General features: G+C 43.6%; 1 protein-coding gene across 2 annotated transcripts in view; it reads left to right on the top strand.

Moving 5' to 3' along the window:
* LOC137564142 (aldo-keto reductase family 1 member D1-like) overlaps positions 1-19,926 on the top strand; it is a 93,283-nt gene that overhangs the window by 62,308 nt on the left and 11,049 nt on the right. For both annotated transcript variants that reach the window (XM_068277583.1, XM_068277582.1), the window contains exon 6: positions 7,489-7,598. In XM_068277583.1, coding sequence (XP_068133684.1) covers positions 7,489-7,598 — 110 coding nt within the window. The remainder of the gene's footprint in view (positions 1-7,488; positions 7,599-19,926) is intronic.

Genomic DNA, 19,926 nt, shown 5'->3' with positions numbered 1-19,926 from the left:
GCCGAAAAAGTGTGGGCACCTCTGGTCAGGGACGGATCTAGGGGGGGGGGGGAGGGAAAACGGGTCTCTTGCCCCAGGCGCAGTTTGTTCAATTCTTAAAAAGGCGGCAAAATGTGGATGGGAAATGGCAGATTAGGCGCCAAAACCTGACCTTGCCCCAGGCGCAACTTGGGGCAACTTGGTCTAGATCCGTCCCTGCCTCTGGTCTAGGTGCAAAGGGGTAGATACATTTCACTTCCTGCATTGTGCAGATTCAGAATCCAACAAGACAGCCCGAGAGAGGAGAATTCCAAATGTCTTTGGCACTAAACCATGTATTATTGCCATGGTTTCCAGGAAGTTTTTTCAAAAACTAAAAGCAGTACCTGCAGACTGATAATATTTATTGCTGTAAATTAACAGAATTACTTTTATAGCAATGATATACTGTACATTTTATGGATTTTTTGTACTACAGTAAAGTATCCCTTTTAAGAATATAAAGGGAAAATCCACTTTGGCTATGAAGAACCGTATTCACTAATGTTATTGTTACATACAGCGCAACTCGCATTACCTAAGTAATGTGAGCATTGCTAGAGTAATATGCACTATGCAAGCAGTGTAATGCACACTAAGTGCAACAGTAGATAGTCGTTAGTAAAATACGTTACAATGTTTAATAAATATGGCCCAAGCTTGCTATAAATATAGAGTCATGAAAAAAGTGCACCTAAAACTTCATGTATCGGGACATAATACAAAAAATAATGTGGTCCAGAGCAGGTTTTAAAATGATTTAATAAGAAACAAGGCCTTCCTCTCTATTTTCCGTTATGTCTATCCCTGAGTGGCAGGTCTGGGAGAGAAGAAGGAGGAGAGAAAAACTGTGGACTTGATTCACAAAAGGGTGCTAACTTAGTAAGCATGCCTAAAAGCCCCTTAGCACGCCTAAAGCCTTTTAGGATGCGCAAACGCAAAGTTTAGCACAGTGCGACTTTTTGGGCGTACTCAGTGCGACGGTTTGAGCTCACCCGGTGCGACGTTTCGCAGCGCTAAACTTTGCGCACAATCAATAAAAGCTTTGGGCGTGCTAACTGAGTTAGCACCCTTTTTGTGAATCGAGCCCAGTGTGTGTGTGCAATTCCTTACCTTAGTAGCTAAGCATTGCTGCAGACTAGAGCTTGCATTTTACAGGCAGGACGTTTTGAATCAGGATACTACCATTTATTGGCTAATTTAAAAGAAAAACAGTAAGCTTTCAGATAGTAAGCCTTCTTCTGCCTCTATTCCTGTTGACTACAATGTTAGAACATACAATCATAAGGCAGTAGAGAGATGTTTTTGCAAGTGTTACCCAAATATACTAATTACAAGGTATCTTGCAAGGATTGTGAGGTATTTATGGCAAATAGATAAAACCCTTGGTTTACTTAACTCCTACATAAACTCAGGCTGACATGGAGAGTTTTTTACAGACCCTATCCTGTTCAGTGTATGCTCCTGGAAACAGTTAACTGTATATTAGTGAGCGGGGGGGGGAATGCACTCGGGGGGCACAGTGATTTCCAGGGGGGGGGGGGCAGTGCCCCAGCGTGCACTAGTGTTTAGCGCAGCCACCGACTATTAGGCTTTCCTTTACTGCCATTTTGTTGTAGATTTGCTTGTGTGCGTGGGATCATTGTCCTATTGCATGATCCAATTTTACACAAACTGTTGTAGAGCTAAGCTCACAGTTAAAATGTATGCTTTCCAATCCATAGAAGTTAATTGTCAGTTCAATGACTGCAAGTTAACTAGGTCCTGTGGCTGCAAAATAAGCCCAAATCGTCACTCCTCCACCACCACTCAAACCGGTTGGTGTGAGGGGTTTGTGCCATTATGCTGTGCTTGGTTTTCACCACTATGCATTATTGCAATACATTTTTTTTGTTGCAGAAGTCTTTTGGTTTGTTCAGATACAGCTTTGTAATCCTAAGGCCTGCTACTATGTTTTTGTCATACTTGTTCAGTCTTTTTCTAATTGTATTGTCATGAACTTAAACATTTAACATGCTAAAGTCTGTACTGTCTTGAGATGCCGCTGTTAGGTTTTTAAATTTCCCTGAGCATTGTATGGTCGGACCTTGGGGTACAATTGTCCACTCCTGGGAAGACTGGTAACTGTTTTGAATGCTTGCCAGGTAGAAAGGCGGGAGGTACTTGTGGAGAGATAAAATGTTTAACTACTACAGGACCGCGTCATGCCTATGGGCGTGACCGTGGCGGCAGCCCCAGGACCGTCTAACTCCAATCAGCGTAAAGTCCTAGGGCTGGCTTCTGCAGGAGATCGCGCGAATCTCCTGCTTATTAGGCGGAGCGGAGCAGCACTGTACAGGGGACAGCCGTGTCACTCGGCTGTCCCCTCCAGAGGGACAAAAGCGATCCGCTGTGATAGGCTGAAGCCTATCAAAGCCGATTGCGCTGATTGGCTGGCGGGGGGAGGAAGGGAGGAGGGTAGAGGAAAAAATTTTTTTACAAAATATTAGAAAAATAATGTAATAAATATTTCCCAAAAAAATCCACAAACATCTGGGGGGTGATCAGACCCCACCAACAGACAGCTCTGTTGGTGGGGAGAAAAGGGGGGGGAAGCCACTTGTGTGCTGAGTTGTGCGGCCCTGCAGCGAGCCCTTAAAGAGGAACTCCAGTGAAGATAATGTAATAAAAAGTGCTTCATTTTTACAATAATTATGTATAAATGATTTAGTCAGTGTTTGCTCATTGTAAAATCTTTTAAATCCCTGATTTACATTCTGACATTTATCACATGGTGACATTTTTACTGCTGGCAGGTGATGTAGCTGCTGCTTGTTTTTTTGGCAGTTGGAAACAGCTGTAAACAGCTATTTCCCACAATGCAACAAGGTTCAGACAGGAAACTTTCCAGGATCATGGTCCTCAGAGTTTCTTGTGGGAGGGGTTTCACCACAATATCAGCCATACAGAGCCCCCTGATGGTCCGTTTGTGAAAAGGAATAGATTTCTCATGTAAAAGGGGGCATCAGCTAATGATTGGGATGAAGTTCAATCCTTGGTCACGGTTTCTCTTTAAAGCTGCAGTGCCATTTTTGTGAAAAATGGCCTGGTCTTTAGGGAAGGGGTGGGGGTAAAGTCTGTGGTCCTGAAATGGTTAAAGGGGCTTATTTGTGGTGTAAGACATTGATTTACATTTAAAAAATAAGTACTAAAAATAGACACACCAGTTAAAATTATTGACGGCACTGTCAGCACTGACAATTAGTTAAAAACAACCGGCGACCAGCCTTGTTCACTCATCCACTCACACACTATGCCATAAAGGTTTACTGCAGTATAGTTTAGAGCTCTCAGTGTCCAGGTATTAAGCATCAGGTATGAAACATCAGGCAGTAAATGAGTTTCACCAAGACATGCAATAACAACTTCTCAAACAGCAGACAAAGCTGACAAAGTAAATTTGCCGCATAAGTCAGGCTGTGGATGGCTGGCAGCATGTGCAGAAAGCTGAATAATCTATGCCAAACAATGTCTTGCCTTAAGCTACATAGTCCACTCACCACTAGAAAAACTCTCATGGCTACTTAACTGTTTTAGCAACTCATCCTAAACACTTCAGCTTTTCATTTGTAGCTGAAGCTTTTCGAAATTCAGCAGCCATAGGGGTATGTTTTCCCTCAATCAATCACAGCTTCACAAGCCGAAATGCATTGTATCATGAGGAAATCTGACCAATTGCCTTATTTTATCCTCCAGCACCCTCCTAAAGAACATGAAGTGAAGATAATCTGCTTCTTGATGCAGCAAAACAGCCCCATCCATAAAATATTCACCACCAAGCTATACATTTGGTTTTATATTCTTCTAATGCAAAACTGTTAGGTTCTCTCCTAACGTGTCTTTTTGCATTGTAATCAAATAATGACACCATTGTTGCCTCATTAGTTAGTACTGTATATTTTTGCAAAAATACTGTTTTTTGCCAAGTTTTACACTGATCTCTCTGGAAAGCTGTATTCCTCTCATGTAGATCTAATTTGTGCAACTGTTTTTGTAATGTAAGACTGAAAAACTTTGACATCAACAGTGGCAATAAATACCGATACCTGTAGGCCACGTGAAGAAATTCTAGGATCTGAATAGACTCGTTTTCAGCATCTTGCTTTTTACCCCTGCCTTTTCTAGGTACGTCTGTGCTGGACAAGTTTGGCAAATGTTTTAAATAGATCTTACTTATAATCTTCCAGACAGTAGAATGATTGACGTCCAATTGTTTAGTGATCTTCATAAATCACTTCCCAGAATCTGACATCATCAACACTCTTTCTGAGAGCCTCAGAGAGCTCTTTTGATCTAGGTATGATGACAACACAAGCTTTAACAGTAAAGAGCAAAGCAAACTAAATGTCTGCCAAGGACAAGAGGACATGAACTCTACAAGGAACATAGAAGGTTTTGCCACGTTTGGAAAGTGGTTCTTCACCTTATGAGTGTTTAAAGTGTGGAATGCCTTACCACAGGAAATAGTTATGCCGAACTCTATACTTCCATTTAGAAGGGGCTTGGATACTTGTCCTTACTTTGAAGGGCAGCCACAGCTATCTCTGCTAGATGTAGGAAGATGATACCTTGATCCAGTCATGGTGGTAGTTTCTACTCTTATGGGTTATTTTTCCCCCTGGATTAGGGTGTAGTGCTGCCAAAGAGGTTTCACTTGATGGACGCTTGTCTTTTTTTTCAATGTAGATAATTATGTAACTGTGTATGATCTAGTCCTTTGCACCTGATCTGGTGGAACCAAGTCCAGCTTTAGGAATTTGAAGTAGAGTCAAGATCCCTGGGAACATCCTTGATTTTTATCTTTTTTAGTAATTGGGCTGATTTTCAGCAGACCATTGTCTAAAAACTAGTCATGGATCATTCATTTGTACGGGGCCTTACACACTGCATTCACTTCAATCTATTTTTTGAAACGTATGCGTTTTGCACCATGATTAACATGGTAATCATGGTGCCCTGTACAGAGTGGTGCAATTTGTTTTTTGCCAAATCGCAAATGTAGTTACAGTTTGACTGCATTTGCAATTAGGTTAAAAGAATGGGAGCACATGCAAATCACATAGCAAAATCAGTGCTTACTTTTTCCTGCCAGGAGTCATAATCGCGGCAAACCGCGTGTTTGAAAGAAAATGAAAACCGTGATTGCATTGCACCGCGATTCCTTTTGCAATCATGATTTTTTTATGGTTGAACCCTATATGAGGATTTATCACAGGCTCTGGAAATAAGGAGAAAAGAAACGTGTTCAGGCAGGAGATAAGCTTGGAGGTGAATCTAGAGGGGCTTTCTTCTGACTTTCTGAGTAGGAATAAGGACAATTACACCGCAATTTGTGTAAATACATTTTTAAAGCTATAATGGAAACAGTTTCTAACAATATCAGGCTATTGGATTATAGCCTAACCACGTGCAAAGCAGTATTGTCTTATTTCTATGACCGTAGATAAACTTTTATATTTATGCTTGTATTCTGAATCCTGGGAAGAGACTGTGCTGTCTCACCAGATGATGTCCATTTAGGACATGTTACGGTTGCTTTGCTTAGTGCAGCATCATCAGATTGCAGACAAGATGTGTTCCCCATGCGGAGTTCTGCTAGTCATTACAGAACAATAGATTCTGTAGCAGAGGAAGCCTGTCAATGGTTGCAGCTGTGAATATTATAACGTACTGTACTTAGCTGTTCAGAGCTCATGTACTCTATGGGGATCTGCTCCTTCTTATGATTTTCACAGCTGTGAACTTTCTTATGAAAGGAGTTTGCCCCACTTTTGTAAAACATGGCGCAGATGAAAATATCTTTTTTTCTTTTACTTCTCTTATTTTTAGTTACAAATTGATAACATGGGCATTACACTGATAGTGGCCGTACATGGGCTCTATTCACAAAACTTCTCATGAATGACTTATTTATCACCTAATTTATAAAAAATAACCTTTCAGCACATTTACAAGCAAAGTAATCACTCAAAGAAAGTTGTTCCTGATTAACTTAATTTCAATATTACTTTTCTTACTTTAATTATATTATATTTTTACTCTTTTAGAACTTAAAAAAGTAACATAGATAAGGTGAAAACAGAGGAAAGCAGAGGAAAAAGCTTTGTGAAGCATGCTCATAATCGTACAAGTGATAGTGTTAACAATTTGATCAGAAAAATTTATTTAAATCAAGTTAGGTTAAATCAAAAACTGCATATATACTTTCCCCTCATAGGGAAAGTTCTTGAAAAGGTTGTCTATCTGCTATCTATCTAGAACCTTTACAGCTGGGTAACAGCCCTCACTTGGATCTGCAATGATCTGCTCGTGGCAAGAGACAGGGGCCACCGCTCCATCCTGATACTGCTTCATCTCTCGGTGGCTTTTGATACAGTTGACTATGAAACCTTGCTGACCATGTTTCAGGGGCACAGTGTTCTTGATGACTCAGTTCTCCAGTGGTTCAGATCCTTCTTGACTGGCAGAACGCAAAGAGTATCCATTTCAGTCCAAACCACTAATTATTGGGTGCCACATGGCTCAATCCTATTAACTTTGCTATTTGTATACAACATGGCCTAACATACCTTTGCTTTGGTGTTGGCACCCAGTTATTTTATTTATTCTTGAAACCTGGTAGAACCAATTCTAAAAGTAAATATTTGCTTAGCTTAGCTAAAGGAGTGGACGAATGGCAACTTCCTGAAACTGAATGTTGACATAACTTAAGTTCTTTTAGTCAGATGTCAGCGCTTGACATCAAAACAATTCTACTCTCTGTCAGCACCGCTAAGAATAGGGAGCTCAAATGTAAATCTATCTGACCTCGTGTGCAGTCTGGGTGTACTGATTACGAGACTTAAACTTCAGAAGTCAAATCTTGGCTATAGTCAAATAGTCGTACTTTTGCCGAAACAACGTTTTAACAATGAAACACCATCTTACCGTAGGGGATCTTTCAACCCTAGTCACACCTTCATCACATCATGGCTGAACTACTGCAATTCTCTCTATATAAGGACCTGCACCAATTGCAGTTAGTACAGAATGGTGCTGCCAGATTTCTAACAAATCAAATTTAAAAAAATTCAGTAACCTTTATCTCATATGTCCTCTTCTTGTTTCATTCTACATACTTCACTCTTCTAATCTGCATATTTCTCCCTCCTGTAGCTTTCTTCTACCTTTTGTCTTCTTTTGTATAGTTCTTTCTTCATCTTTAACTCTAATGTAAATCGTCTATTCTTTTTTATCTTGATTGCAGCCTGCCACATGCCATACGTACTTGCCACATCTCGCCATAGTAGTGATGAGGAGCCTGCAGCTCATATGAATTTACCTCCAATCTCCTAAATGGACCATTCACGTGTCTATTTACTGTGCAGGTGGCAGAGACAACTTAAACCACAGCAGATGTAACTATGTCCTTTTCTTTCTGTACCGCTACAGGTGGAGTGTCACCCTTATTTCACCCAGCCAAAGTTAATGGAATTCTGTCAGAAGCACAACATCGTCATTGTGGGCTATAGTCCTCTGGGGACCTGTCGAGATGCAACATGGTATGTAAACCAGAAAAGACCGTAGCATAACTAATTTTGTGGTAATACCTATGGGTACAGATATTATTGTATTGTATATTGTACATGCGTGTGCATTATAAACCTCATAATACAGCATCCTGTATATAAGAAAGAAAGAGGGATCTGACTAAAGAATTTAGCAAAACATCACATAAAGGGACAGAGCTGACCTAATTTTGTGATTATTCCTATGGGTACATATATTGTTGTAATGTATATTGTACATGTGGCTTGTATAATTATAATGGTTTTTCTAAGTGCCCGCACCCACTCCAATGAATGCCAAACCATCTGCTTGACCTCTGTTACATCTTCAGATCACCAGCGACATAGTGTTCTGGCACCATCTAATTCTCAGCCGGTAATTTTGCATCATAAACCTTCACAGTCTCGCTCTCCTAAATCCTTCTGAAATATAATTCTGCACAACCCTGATAAGAAGGAATTTTGCAAGCCATTGAATCATCTCACTTGAAGTCTATAAGATGCATTACATGGGGTGAAAGGAAATTGAAGAGGGGATGTACAGCAGAAAATGTCTGGCAATAGGCTGTAATCCTGCCTAGAGATGCTGGTGGTGCCATGCATATTGCTTACTTAAAGTAAATCTTAATCCTCACCATCTTGTGTCAGACTATGTCCAACATTGGCACTTTCCAGTATAGGCCCAAACTTGCACATAGTCAGACACAGAAAAATGGCTGCTAGATGGCGCTGTTGCCAGGTAAAATTCACACAGTGTCAGCCATTTTAAATCAAAGTATCAGACCTAAATAGCCATACATCTAGCATTGTATGGGCAGATTCGACCAAGAGACAAATCTCTCTCTTATCGAATCTGATAAGAGAAAGATATGTCAGCTGCCTAAACACCACAGGCCGATTCCAGATCAATTTCATGCTGAAATCAATTCGGAATAGGCTCTCGCTGCTGTGCCCCCCTAATGTAATGTCCCCCATGCCAGTAAATGTATACATTACCTCTCCGCGGCCTCTGCTTGTCCCCCGCAGGCTTCCGGGATTCTTCTTGCAAATACACGCGTGCCCCACGTGATTTCCTAGTAAAAACACGCTTGTGTGATGTCACACGTGCACACTTTCCAGGAAACCACGTGGGGCGTGCGTGTATGCGGAAGAGGATAATGCACCAGGAGCAGCGGGGGACAAGCGGAGGCCACGGACAGGTAATGTATACTTTACATGGGCACCGGGGGGACATTGACATTAGTGGGGCACAGCCCCGAGGCGATGGACGGTTTCGTCGGTCCCGTGCACCCGACCAACCAACTTCGGCCCAACATCTTGCAGCACGCGCTATCAACAATGCGACCAATTTCCGTCCCGAAAGTGGTCGCTTTGTCGGTCGGGCATGCACTTGGTGTCACCAATTTTTATCCAATTTGATTATAATAATCGAATTAGATGGTCAATCGGCCGCCAAGTTGCCTGATGTATGGCCACCTTAAGTCTGACACTAGATCCCTGTGACCCCATCCACCTACCCCCACTGTTGTGCCATGTAATATAAATATCACATACGGGCATTTGGGCTTCCTGTGCTGTTGCTCGATCTAGTCTGGCACAGCGTCGGTCTACGTGGATTTAAACTCCTTTGAGACCACGTTGGGCCATGTGATAGCATAATTACTGTACACTGGCGAGTGTGCAATGGGGTGGCGCTACAACACACAAACCTGCATGCCCTGTGCCCTTGCCCTGCACACTAGAAACAAGTAAGGTCTATGGACTTTTGCTTGGCCTACAAATCTGTAGACAAGTCCTACGCGACCTACATCTTTGACCTGGTGAACAGATACACACCTGGCCGGCCACTTTGCCCCTCCAACAACCTCCTCCTAACCATGCCACGCATCTCTCACTCCCATGCATGACTACAGGACTTTACTAGAGCTGCCCCCATCCTGTGGAACTCTCTCCCACTGCCCATCAGGCTTGCCCCCCTCCCCCCTCAACACTTTCAAACAAGCCCTCAAAACTGACCTTTTCACGGAGGCCTACCCCACCTCTACATTGCCCTAACTCTCTCTGCAAAGAACCTCTCAACGCAGCCCGCAATCCCCCCTCCTTTCGTGTCACCACGGGCGACTTTAGTCAAAGTCACTTGATTACTGGAGCCGCCAGCGGTACCACTGAAGAGGGGAAGAGGATACCGGTGGACCTCACAGGCTACAGGGGGCTGGAGGTAACCCCAGGTAAGTCCCAATTTTCATTTTAGCCCACTGCTCAAGGTTCCTTTCAGCTAAGTTTCTGAAGTGAATGTGAGAGGGATTGTTGATTCCCCTAAAATATTTGTCTGCTTTGAACTGTTATTTTTACATCACTGGTTTGAAGACAAAACAGAGAAGATGACTAATTGCTGGGGGCCATAAGAACAAATATTTATCTCTCACATGTTGAGCTGTGCTAGAATAACTGAAGAGTTATTAAACCTTTTATTTGTGTGCTTTGGATGTTCTTTTTAATCTTGCTATCTTTGTAATGTGAAATGTCTTTTCTATTTTCATTGTGATGGGTAGATTTTTACTTTACATTTGAAATCTTTTACATTGAGGAGCATCCGGAAGAGGCGCTACACTTTGCGGGACCCTGAGCAATGGGTTAAAATGAAAATCAGGGCTTAGAGTAGGTTCACACTAGGTCTGGGAACGTATCTGTGGTGTTTTTAAAACTTGATCAAAACTGGAGCCACGGATAGCAATGTTAAAAATAGCAGCTGTCTTTACCTAAACAAAAAAACGAATCCATCTGTGTTTGCGGGGACCCGTTTTCATAACCTGAACGGAAGGTCCGGATCTGCTGCATTTTCCTGCACCGCATATGGATCCTGATACATGGAGGGGTAGTGGCAGGCAATGGGAAAACTGATCCCCCTCTACACAGGCACTTTTGGATAAAGAAACTGATCCGTTTTCTGTGTCCCAGCCTGGGGGGGAGAGGGGGGCCGCCATGTTGGAGGGGAAAGCAGCCAGGACAAGGGTAGCAGTGGTCGGCAGGGAGGGGGGACGCCCCCCCCCCCTCACCTGGGTCCCCCGTCCCCACTACTCCTCCAGCTACATGAGCAAAAGTAATTAAAGTGTACGTATGCGGCGAGCGGGGAGCTGACCTTCTTTACTTCCTCCGCTCGGTGCGTCACTACCTGCAATGCGGCCCTCCGGCGAGCGGAGGAAGTAAAGAAGGTAAGCTCCCCGCTTGCTGCATACATACACTTTAATTACTTTTGCGCATGTAGCCGGAGGGGTAGAGAGGACGGGGACCCAGGTGAGGGATGGGGGGGTCTCCCCTCCTCGACGACCGCTGTCACCCCCGTCCTGGCTGCTTCACCCTCCAGTTCGGCGCATACATTTCCAGAATACGGACTGGAAATGTATGCTCCAAACATCTTAAAACACATAAAAACAGAGGGGGGGGGGGGAACAAATAACCAAACCGGGTCCATGTGGACCTAGGCTTACCTGGGGCTTCCTCCTGTCCCCCGTAGCCCGCAAGGTCTGCCGGCATCCTCTTCCTCTTTTCTGTGGTCGACTTCGGCTGATGTCTCACGTGCGCGTCTGGTCGCCATAAGAGGCATACGCACATCATTCTTTAGAAAGCCGCGCATGCGCAGGACTGTTGCAGCGACTGGCGTGATGACACAAAGGGTGTGTGCGGAGGTGCACATGCACAACTTCAGTCGAAGTCGCCGATGTCACATGCCCCCTAGTGGCCGGACTGCACAATGCCTTCTAATTGGTTTCAGCACACAGACCATCCAATCTTGTGGACGCAATCAATGAGCTAAAACAGACCAGAGTGAGGCGTGTGAACACAAAATACTAGGCTGCCATTCCCTCTTTTTGATGGGAAGAGAAGCCCCAATCTGCCTGACACTAATACCTGCAAATAGAACAGTTAAAACACTGTTGAGCAAAGCTGAACTGAGCTGAGCAAATAAATGACTTTTAGAAGTCTTTTATTATAAATGCAATATAAATAATTAATATATACAGAAAAGCATTAAAATCAACAATTATGGAGACAATAGTAGACCAGTATAAAAATAAAAAGGGAAGAAAATAGGTATACTTAAGGTCAGGTAAAAATATATCCTTTCTGGGAAAACACATGAAGTTTCTTTGTTTCCGGAGCAAAGTTCAAACACATATGGCCGCTGCTCGGTCCTCAGAGCAACAGCATGCCTTCGTGCAGATGGAATTTGGAGGACTCCTCCTCTCTGCCTGAAGATTTGTTTTATTGAAGCTAGTTTTGGGGTGGGACCAAGCCTGCCCCTCTGGTTGACAACCAATCACAGTCCATGTCCTTGGAGAGAGATTTAGGCTTAAACTTATATAACCCTGTCATTCAAAACAGATAAATGCCACATTTGCGCTGGTAACAGATTAATACACAGTGGATCTGGTGGATCATACAGAGGTCAAGAATCACGAGTCTAGCTCAAGTGTTTGCACCAAAATTAATGTCTCACCTTAGAAAAGAGCTAGGAACTTCCACGATATCTTAAAACGTGTGCCATTTCATCATGTATTATTATGATAGATATAGTCAGTGGCATTCAGCTACAATCTTACCAAAAAATTACTGGGTATATTTTCCACTTTGTGCTATCCATAGTAGGAACCATGCTAAGCTGCTCCCAGGCTGTATGGGGGAATGTAGGTTCTGAATAGGCCCCCTGCGGTGTGTTTCCTGACTATTCCTGCGTATGCTGTCATTCACAGGTAACTGTGACGAGGTTAATTACCTGGTCTGAGTTGTTACAGGTACCTGCGAAACTGTCTTCTGGACTCCCTGCATTCTAAAGTAGGTTAGGCCAAATGGTACTGAAACACACTCAGCTGAGAGAGAAGTTCCTTTGAACCAGGTAATTGAATGTAACCACTGGCTTCCCTGAAGAACAAAGTAATCCCCATGAAAAGAAACTCTATGAAAGAGCCGATTCCCAAGAGAAGACCCCCCAAGGCTTGGCAGCCTGCTATCCCTAAACGTCAGATTCTGATCTGACACATCAACGGCAATCGGTGCAACAAATGGATTGCGATTGCGTTCTCTTTTCTCACGGCTCTTCCGTGACAGCTGGATTACCAGATCCACCACGGAAGAGAGGAAGAGAATGTGGGCGGACCTCGTGGGCTATGGGGTCTGGAGGAGCCCCAGGTAAGTCCCGATTTTCATTTTAACCCACTGCTCAGGCCCTCAGGGTCCCTTTCAGCTAAGTTCCTGAAGTGAATGTGAGAGGGATTGTTGGTTCCCCTAAAAACATTTGTCCTGCTTTGAACTGTTATTTTTACACCGCTGGTTTGAAAACAGAGAAGATGACTGATTGCTTGGGGCCATAAGAACAAATATTTATCTCTCTCACATGTTGAGCTGTGCTAGATTAACTGAAGAGTTATTTAACCTGTTATTGTGTGCTTTGGATGCTCTATTTATTCTTGTTATCTCTGCAATGTGAAATCTGTGTTTGTCTTGACCACAGTAATTTCAAATTGTTGCTGCAAAATAAAGTTTACCCACAAAAAACAATGGCCAAAATGTTGATGGAACCAGCAGTCATCCTCATATGCACAGAGGAAATGTGTTGCAGGGCATACTTCCTTCTCCTAATACCACATAAGGGTCAGGAAATTCAGACACAAACTGAAATGGCTACAAACCTCTAAAAGAAAATAGACATCAAATCCATGGTATCAATCAGTATACAGTAATGAGAGAAAGAAAGTACACTTTCTTTTAATTCCAAGTTACATATACAGACACAATATAAAAAAGTTCTAACATAACATCACAGGTGTAAAACACACCGCAACTTCCACCATGTGATTTTATTTAACAAATATGAAGCCAAAATTGAGTAGCCATTTGTGGAAAATTAAGTACAACCCATGATTTAACAGCTAGTAGAAGCACCTTTATGACGCAATAACTTTGAGAAGCGTTCTTTGTGACTTTATCACCCTCTCACATCATTGTGAAAGAATTGTGGCCCACACTTCTTTACATCATTGCTTCATTTCATTGAGGTTTATAGGCACTGGTTTGTCCACAAGTCTCTTAAGGTCCTGGACTGGTACACCATTTCAATCACGTTGAGGTCTAGACTTTAACTGGGTCATTGTAACTCTTTCTCTCCAGCCATTCTGTTATAGATTCCCTGGTGATCTTGGGACCATTCTGCTGTAAAATGCACCAATTTCAGCAAATCTGTCGCTCAGCTGACCTCATATTTGACTCTAGAACACTTTGGTATATAAAGTTCATGGTTTGCTCAATAACGGAAAGTTGCCTAAGTATTGTGGCTGCCAAACAAACCAAAATCGTCATCTCTTCACCACCCTGCCTCACAGTTGGTATGAGGTGTTTGTGCTGATATGCTATGCTCTGTTTTTGCCAAATGGGTCAGTGTGCATTATTGCCAAACATCCCCATTTTGGTCTTGTCTGTCCAAAGGGCATTGTTCCAGAAGTCTTGCAGCTTGTTAAGATGCGGCTTTGCAAACCTAAGCTGTGTTATCCTGTTTTTTTTTCGAGAAGAGTCTTTCTCCTGGTAACTTTTCCATACATTTAATCTCTTTCCAATTATTCATGAACTTTAACATTTAACATGCTAACTAAAGTGTGTAGAACCTGCTCTGAACATTTGCTGAGACGTCCACTCCTGAGAATACTGGCAGCTATCTTAAAGAGACACTTAAAGGGAAGGTTCAAGCAAAAAAAAAAAAATGAGTTTCACTTACCTGGGGCTTCTACCAGCCCCATGCAGCCATCCTGTGCCCTCGTAGTCACTCACTGCTGCTCCAGTCCCCCGCTGGCAGCTTTCTGACCTCGGAGGTCAGGGCCGAATTGCGTACATTTTTACACATTCCCGCTAGTGCAGGAACATTAACACATACATTTTTACGCGTTAGTGGTGCAACGCGTACATTTTTGTTCCTGCACTAGCTGGAATGCGTAAAAATGTATGCAATGTGGCCCTGACCTCCGAGGTCAGAAAGCTGCCAGCGGGGGACTGGAGCAGCAGTGAGTGACTACAAGGGCACAGGATGGCTACATGGGGCTGGTAGAAGCCCCAGGTAAGTAAAACTCATTTTTTTTTTTTTTGCTTGGACCTTCCCTTTAAGCCAGAAAAAAAATGAGTTTTTCTTACCTGGGGCTTCTACTAGCCCCCTGCAGCAGTCCTGTGCCCTCGCAGCCACTCACTAATCCTCTGGTCCCCTGCTAGTCTAGTTTTTGCCGATAGGCCCGTCAGGACATGCCACGCGTAGCTTTTTCCGCATTCCCGAATGTAATTAGCACTATTGCGGGCCGCAACGCGTACAAAAATACGCGTTGCCGCATTACGAACGCATAGATATGCGGCAATGCATATTTTTGTACGCGTTGCGGCTCGCAATAGCGCTAATTGCAGTCGGGAATGCGGAAAAAGCTACGCGTGGCCAGTCCTGACGGGCCTGTCGGCAAAAATTACACTAGCTGGCAGCGGGGGACCAGAGGATTAGTGAGTGGCTGCAAGGGCACAGGACTGCTGCAGGGGGCTGGTAGAAGCCCCAGGTGACTAAAACTGATTTTTTTTTCTGACTTAAGGTTCACTTTAAGTGTTTTCTGGTGAATAATCCTTCTCAATGTAGTGACAGGGAACTTCAAATTGTTTGTAAATGTGGTTTATGTAGCTTGCTTAAAATATTTGTCTTATGAAAGTTCACTGAACAACAAAAAATCAATTTCTGCTTAATGCAGTTTATTGCTAGCTTAGTTTATTTCTGCTCAAAGGTCTTTCTACTTTATTAACTTGTTTGTATAAGCCTGATATAAAATGTGTGTCATCACCTAAGGCATGACAACAAGAACTTATGCAGAAGCACCCTATTAAAGGATAAGTGTAGTGAGAGGTATATGGATGCTGCCTGTAATGCTTGGGGGGTATACTTTCTGAGTCAGTGTGTGTGCTCAAGACTTTGTAGCTGGGTAATGGAAGAGGCTACACAGGTGGCTACAGGAGTAATGAACAAGGGAGCAAAATTGCCCAGAGCAACTGCAGCTCTGGGCTTCTGATACCGTCTATCATGCTAGATGCTATGTGATACAATACACAACAGACGTAGTCGGTTACAGGCTAGGGTCATACACGTTAGATCAAATGGCAGTGGTACAGTGGACTAGACAGAATCAGAGTCGGTAACAGGCTAAGGTCATACACGTTAGATCAGATGGCTGCGCTACAAAGGACTAGGCGAGAGAATGGTCAGTAAAGCTAAGGTCGTATCTAAGTCAATCTGGCATGAAAGTGAAAGTCGCATTAATATACAATGGCTGCTTAAAGCGACGCCGAACTAATCCTCAGGCTGAGTAACAAGACAAATAACAGACAGACAGACGGAATGCTTTGCCAATCTAGTCGCTGCCTCAGCGACGGCAAACATTCACACTGACAAAGACAAGACAAACAGGTAGGAGCGTAACTAATGGCAACTGCTGCGTCAGTTACGTCCTCAGGAACAAGGCAAGATGGATAACTACCAGTCACCAGCGTGGTGAAGGCAGTCTCCAATTAGCAGGATAGTGGACTTCACTGACCCGCCGCGGGTGCAGCAAACATCCAGCAGGCATGGAAATACAAAGCAAGGCAATACACAATATTTTCACAGCATTGACCCAGCAACAACCCAGGGAGCTGTATGCTATGTCGGGCCGAGTCTGAAATGGGAGGCAGACTTTTATGTGGACATCAGCCAATGAATACAGACATGCAAATTCCCACACAGCTGAATGGTAATCACTCAATCCTGAGCTAGCTTGACCACAAGGTGCCAGCCGACTGTGAAAAAGGACTCTCATAACAAATACATGCAATATTATGCAACAATATGCATGCAGGAAATCCAGGGCTATCTGGCTGCTTTTCAACTGCAGCAAGCAATAGGAGGATTCATTACAGCATCCTGAGCTGCTCTGAACTGCAGAGTGATTGCAAATGACAATGAGACATATTGCGAATGCTCAACCGAATGCAAGCAGATAAGTCAGAATTGCCCGGTTGCAGTTCAACTGCAAACGACAGAACATGCTACAGGAGAGATCCTGACACTGCCATATTTTTTTTTAAGCAATACCAGTTGCCTGGCAGCCAAATGGCTGCAGTAGTGTCTGAATCACACCAGAAACAAGCATGCAGCTAACCTTATCAGATCTGACAATAATGTCATAAACACCTGATCTCCTGCATGCCTGTTCAGGGTTTATGGCTAAAAGTATTAGAGGCAGAGGATCAGCAGGATAATCAGGTAACTGGTATTGCTTAAAAGAAAATAAAAATGGCAGCCTCCTTATACCTCTCACTTAATTTGTCCTTTAACAATTTAATTTCTTTAAACAAAGTAAAGATCACTTTGTATATTGCCTGATTTTTATTTTACTGATGTCATGTGTCCTGGATAGTATAGAAGAAACTTCTTGGGCACATGATAAATCTAAAGATTATGCTAATCGACTTGTCTTCTGCATTTTCCCCTAAAGCCTCATACATATGAGGCACAAATGTCTGCAGTTGTAAGCAGACAAGAGACATCTCTGTCCCTCTGTGCGGCAGCTGTACACACGTTGCACAGAGGGACAGAGATGCGGCGGAAGCTGTCGCCGAAAGTTCTGTCCCCCCGCCGGAAGCTCCCTTCTGGCTGTGGGTAGCTGTCGCTAGTCCGCACATACACACGCAGTACGTGTGGCGGACTAGCGACAGTTGCGAAGACAGCAGTTGCCATGTGATTGGAAAGTTCAATCGCTGGCAACTTCTGTCTCCGGCGACAATTCGGGGTGCGCGCCTCATACACATGGGGCAACTGTCGCCCAGACATGCGCGTGTCACGTGCTTGTGGCGGCAGTTGTGCCCCGTGTGTATGAGCCATAGAAGGCTGAACAAGGCCTATTTACGTTTATGTAACGATGGGTGTCAGCAACCAGAGAGAATATGATTATTGGTGATCTGCAGTATCATCAAGAATACAGATCTATACCTGATTATGGATGATCTGCAGAATCACCAATAATACAGATATAGCACTAACCTCTAGACACCTGAAGCGTGTAAGTGTTTGGTGTAACAGTAGGAATTAAACCACCGGGGTAGCAGGTGGTCCAATAAGTAGAGAAAGACTCTACTGCAGTCAAGGGCTCCAGGAGGGAGAGTCCCCGACTGGTTTTGCAGCAGGGCCCCCTCTGAGGAGCAGGGGACCCCTGCAGGAGGACTGAGCACCCAAAGGTTGGGTGACAGCCAGAGGGGTTGGGCAGGCCGGGTCGGTAACACACAGGCAGATAAAGTACAGAGACAGGAGACAAATTCGGTAACCAGGGACAGGCAGAGTCGGCAACAGTAGATCAGATGTGCGAAGGTACCGAATCAGAAAACAGAAGAGAAGTCAGGAGAGATACAATTCATAAACAGATATCCAATAATGCCTAGTCTAGAGTGTGAGGTCCGTGGTCTCACACCCAGGGGCTGGTCTAAGGAATAACACAGATGATATACAATATTCCTAGTCTGGGGTGTGAGGTCTGTGGTCTCTACACCCTGGAACTGGTCTAAGGAATAACACAGATGATATACAATATTCCTAGTCTGGGGTGTGAGGTCCATGGTTTCTACACCCTGGAACTGGTCTAAGGAATAACACAGATGATATACAATATTCATAGTCTGGGGTGTGAGGTCCTTGGTCTCTACACCCTGGAACTGGTCTAAGGAATAACACAGATGATATACAATATTCCTAGTCTGGGGTGTGAGGTCCGTGGTCTCTACACCCTGGAACTATGCTAGAGAATACACAGATAATAATACAGTGAACTGGCTAAGTGCGGATTTCCCAGGTCCTCCTGGTTCCACCACACTAAAGGATCTGACTAAGGTCTGAGTGCTAACACATAGGTATTCGCAACGCCAGACAACCAGCAACTGAACAGCAAGAGATATATATAGTAAAGCGCTCCACAGCGCCGCCCAGCTCCCATCAACCAATCACCTGCTGAGCTGAGATCAGCTGACCGCCTCGATCAGCTGACCCTTCTCCTATTGGCATAAAGAGCCTGTCTTGCGGCACGCGCGCACGTAGCTCTCCATCTGTGTGCACTACTAGGTCCAGACAAACCAGTTGCTGCGGGGAAACCGCCGCTCTGTGCGCGGATTCCGCCGCCTCACTGCCAGAACTTGATGCGGTTTCTTCGCAATCCGTCACAGTTTACATTGGGAATCACAGCCAACATTAAGTGGCTATTGAGCCTCATCCAAAACAGCTAGGCCTCAGTCTGCCCTATTACTGTTGCAATACATACCAACAGACTCGCAACAGATTCAATAAAGGTTGTTCTGAGATCAAAACAAAACACTTTATTTTAGAATACTCCACTTTTTGGAGTGTTGGCCAATAAAATGTTTTGTTTTTTTATCTGGAAATAGACCTAATGTGTTATTTGTTGTCCATTTGTTGGTAAGTCCACCGCTACCTTCAATGTTTTAGCTGTTTTTAGTGTTTATCCTTCTTCAGTCCAGTTTATTGTACACCCCTAGTGGAGGGGTGTTACCCCTTATTTCCAGCTGCTACTTCTTAGCCCGAGTGGGGTCGGGTTTAATCTCACCACCTGCATTTACAGTGGTTGCCTGTGAGTATCATTTATGAATATCATTTCATTGACCTTGTCGATAATGAATTAGACTTTATATACTACACCATAGTGGGTTCTCGGTTTTCCCCTTTTACTTCTCTCTAAAAAGATTGCTTTGGTCCTGAGAGGCGGATTTTTGTTACTTCCAGACAGTCCCGCCCACATTTTTACCCTGTCCATGCATGCATTTGGCAGTTGATGACAACTGGGGATGAAGGTGTGATAGTTACACTCCTGGACAACACTATGCCAATGTGTTACATTCTGACACAAATAAACAAAAATTCTGGAAATCAATGTTTTATTCTAGTGTACCTTAACCCACTAGCAACTTCAATAGAATTATCTTGTTTGAGATAAATGCACTGCTTTTGACCTCAGTCGGCAGAACTCGTTGTGCTGTAAATTCTTGAAATGCTTTGATCTCTGTCTACTAACAGAAAATATAGAAACTGAAAGCAGAGTTTCTCTGTTAGTCTCAGACTGCCCACTTGTGACAAGTGGAGGTAAATACACATTACAGCAGTACTAATTAGAAGCAGGGAAATGTAAGAAAACATTTGCTAAAATAAATTGGCCTGGAGCACTTGCGAGCCTCTAAATAAATTGGCTGCTAAAGAGTCAAATTCAGTAGATGTTCT

This window comes from Hyperolius riggenbachi, chromosome 3, assembly GCF_040937935.1.
Source record: "Hyperolius riggenbachi isolate aHypRig1 chromosome 3, aHypRig1.pri, whole genome shotgun sequence".
Taxonomy (NCBI): domain Eukaryota; kingdom Metazoa; phylum Chordata; class Amphibia; order Anura; family Hyperoliidae; genus Hyperolius; species Hyperolius riggenbachi.
Note: the sequence above shows the minus strand (reverse complement) of the source record. Positions and strands in the feature narration are given on the sequence as shown.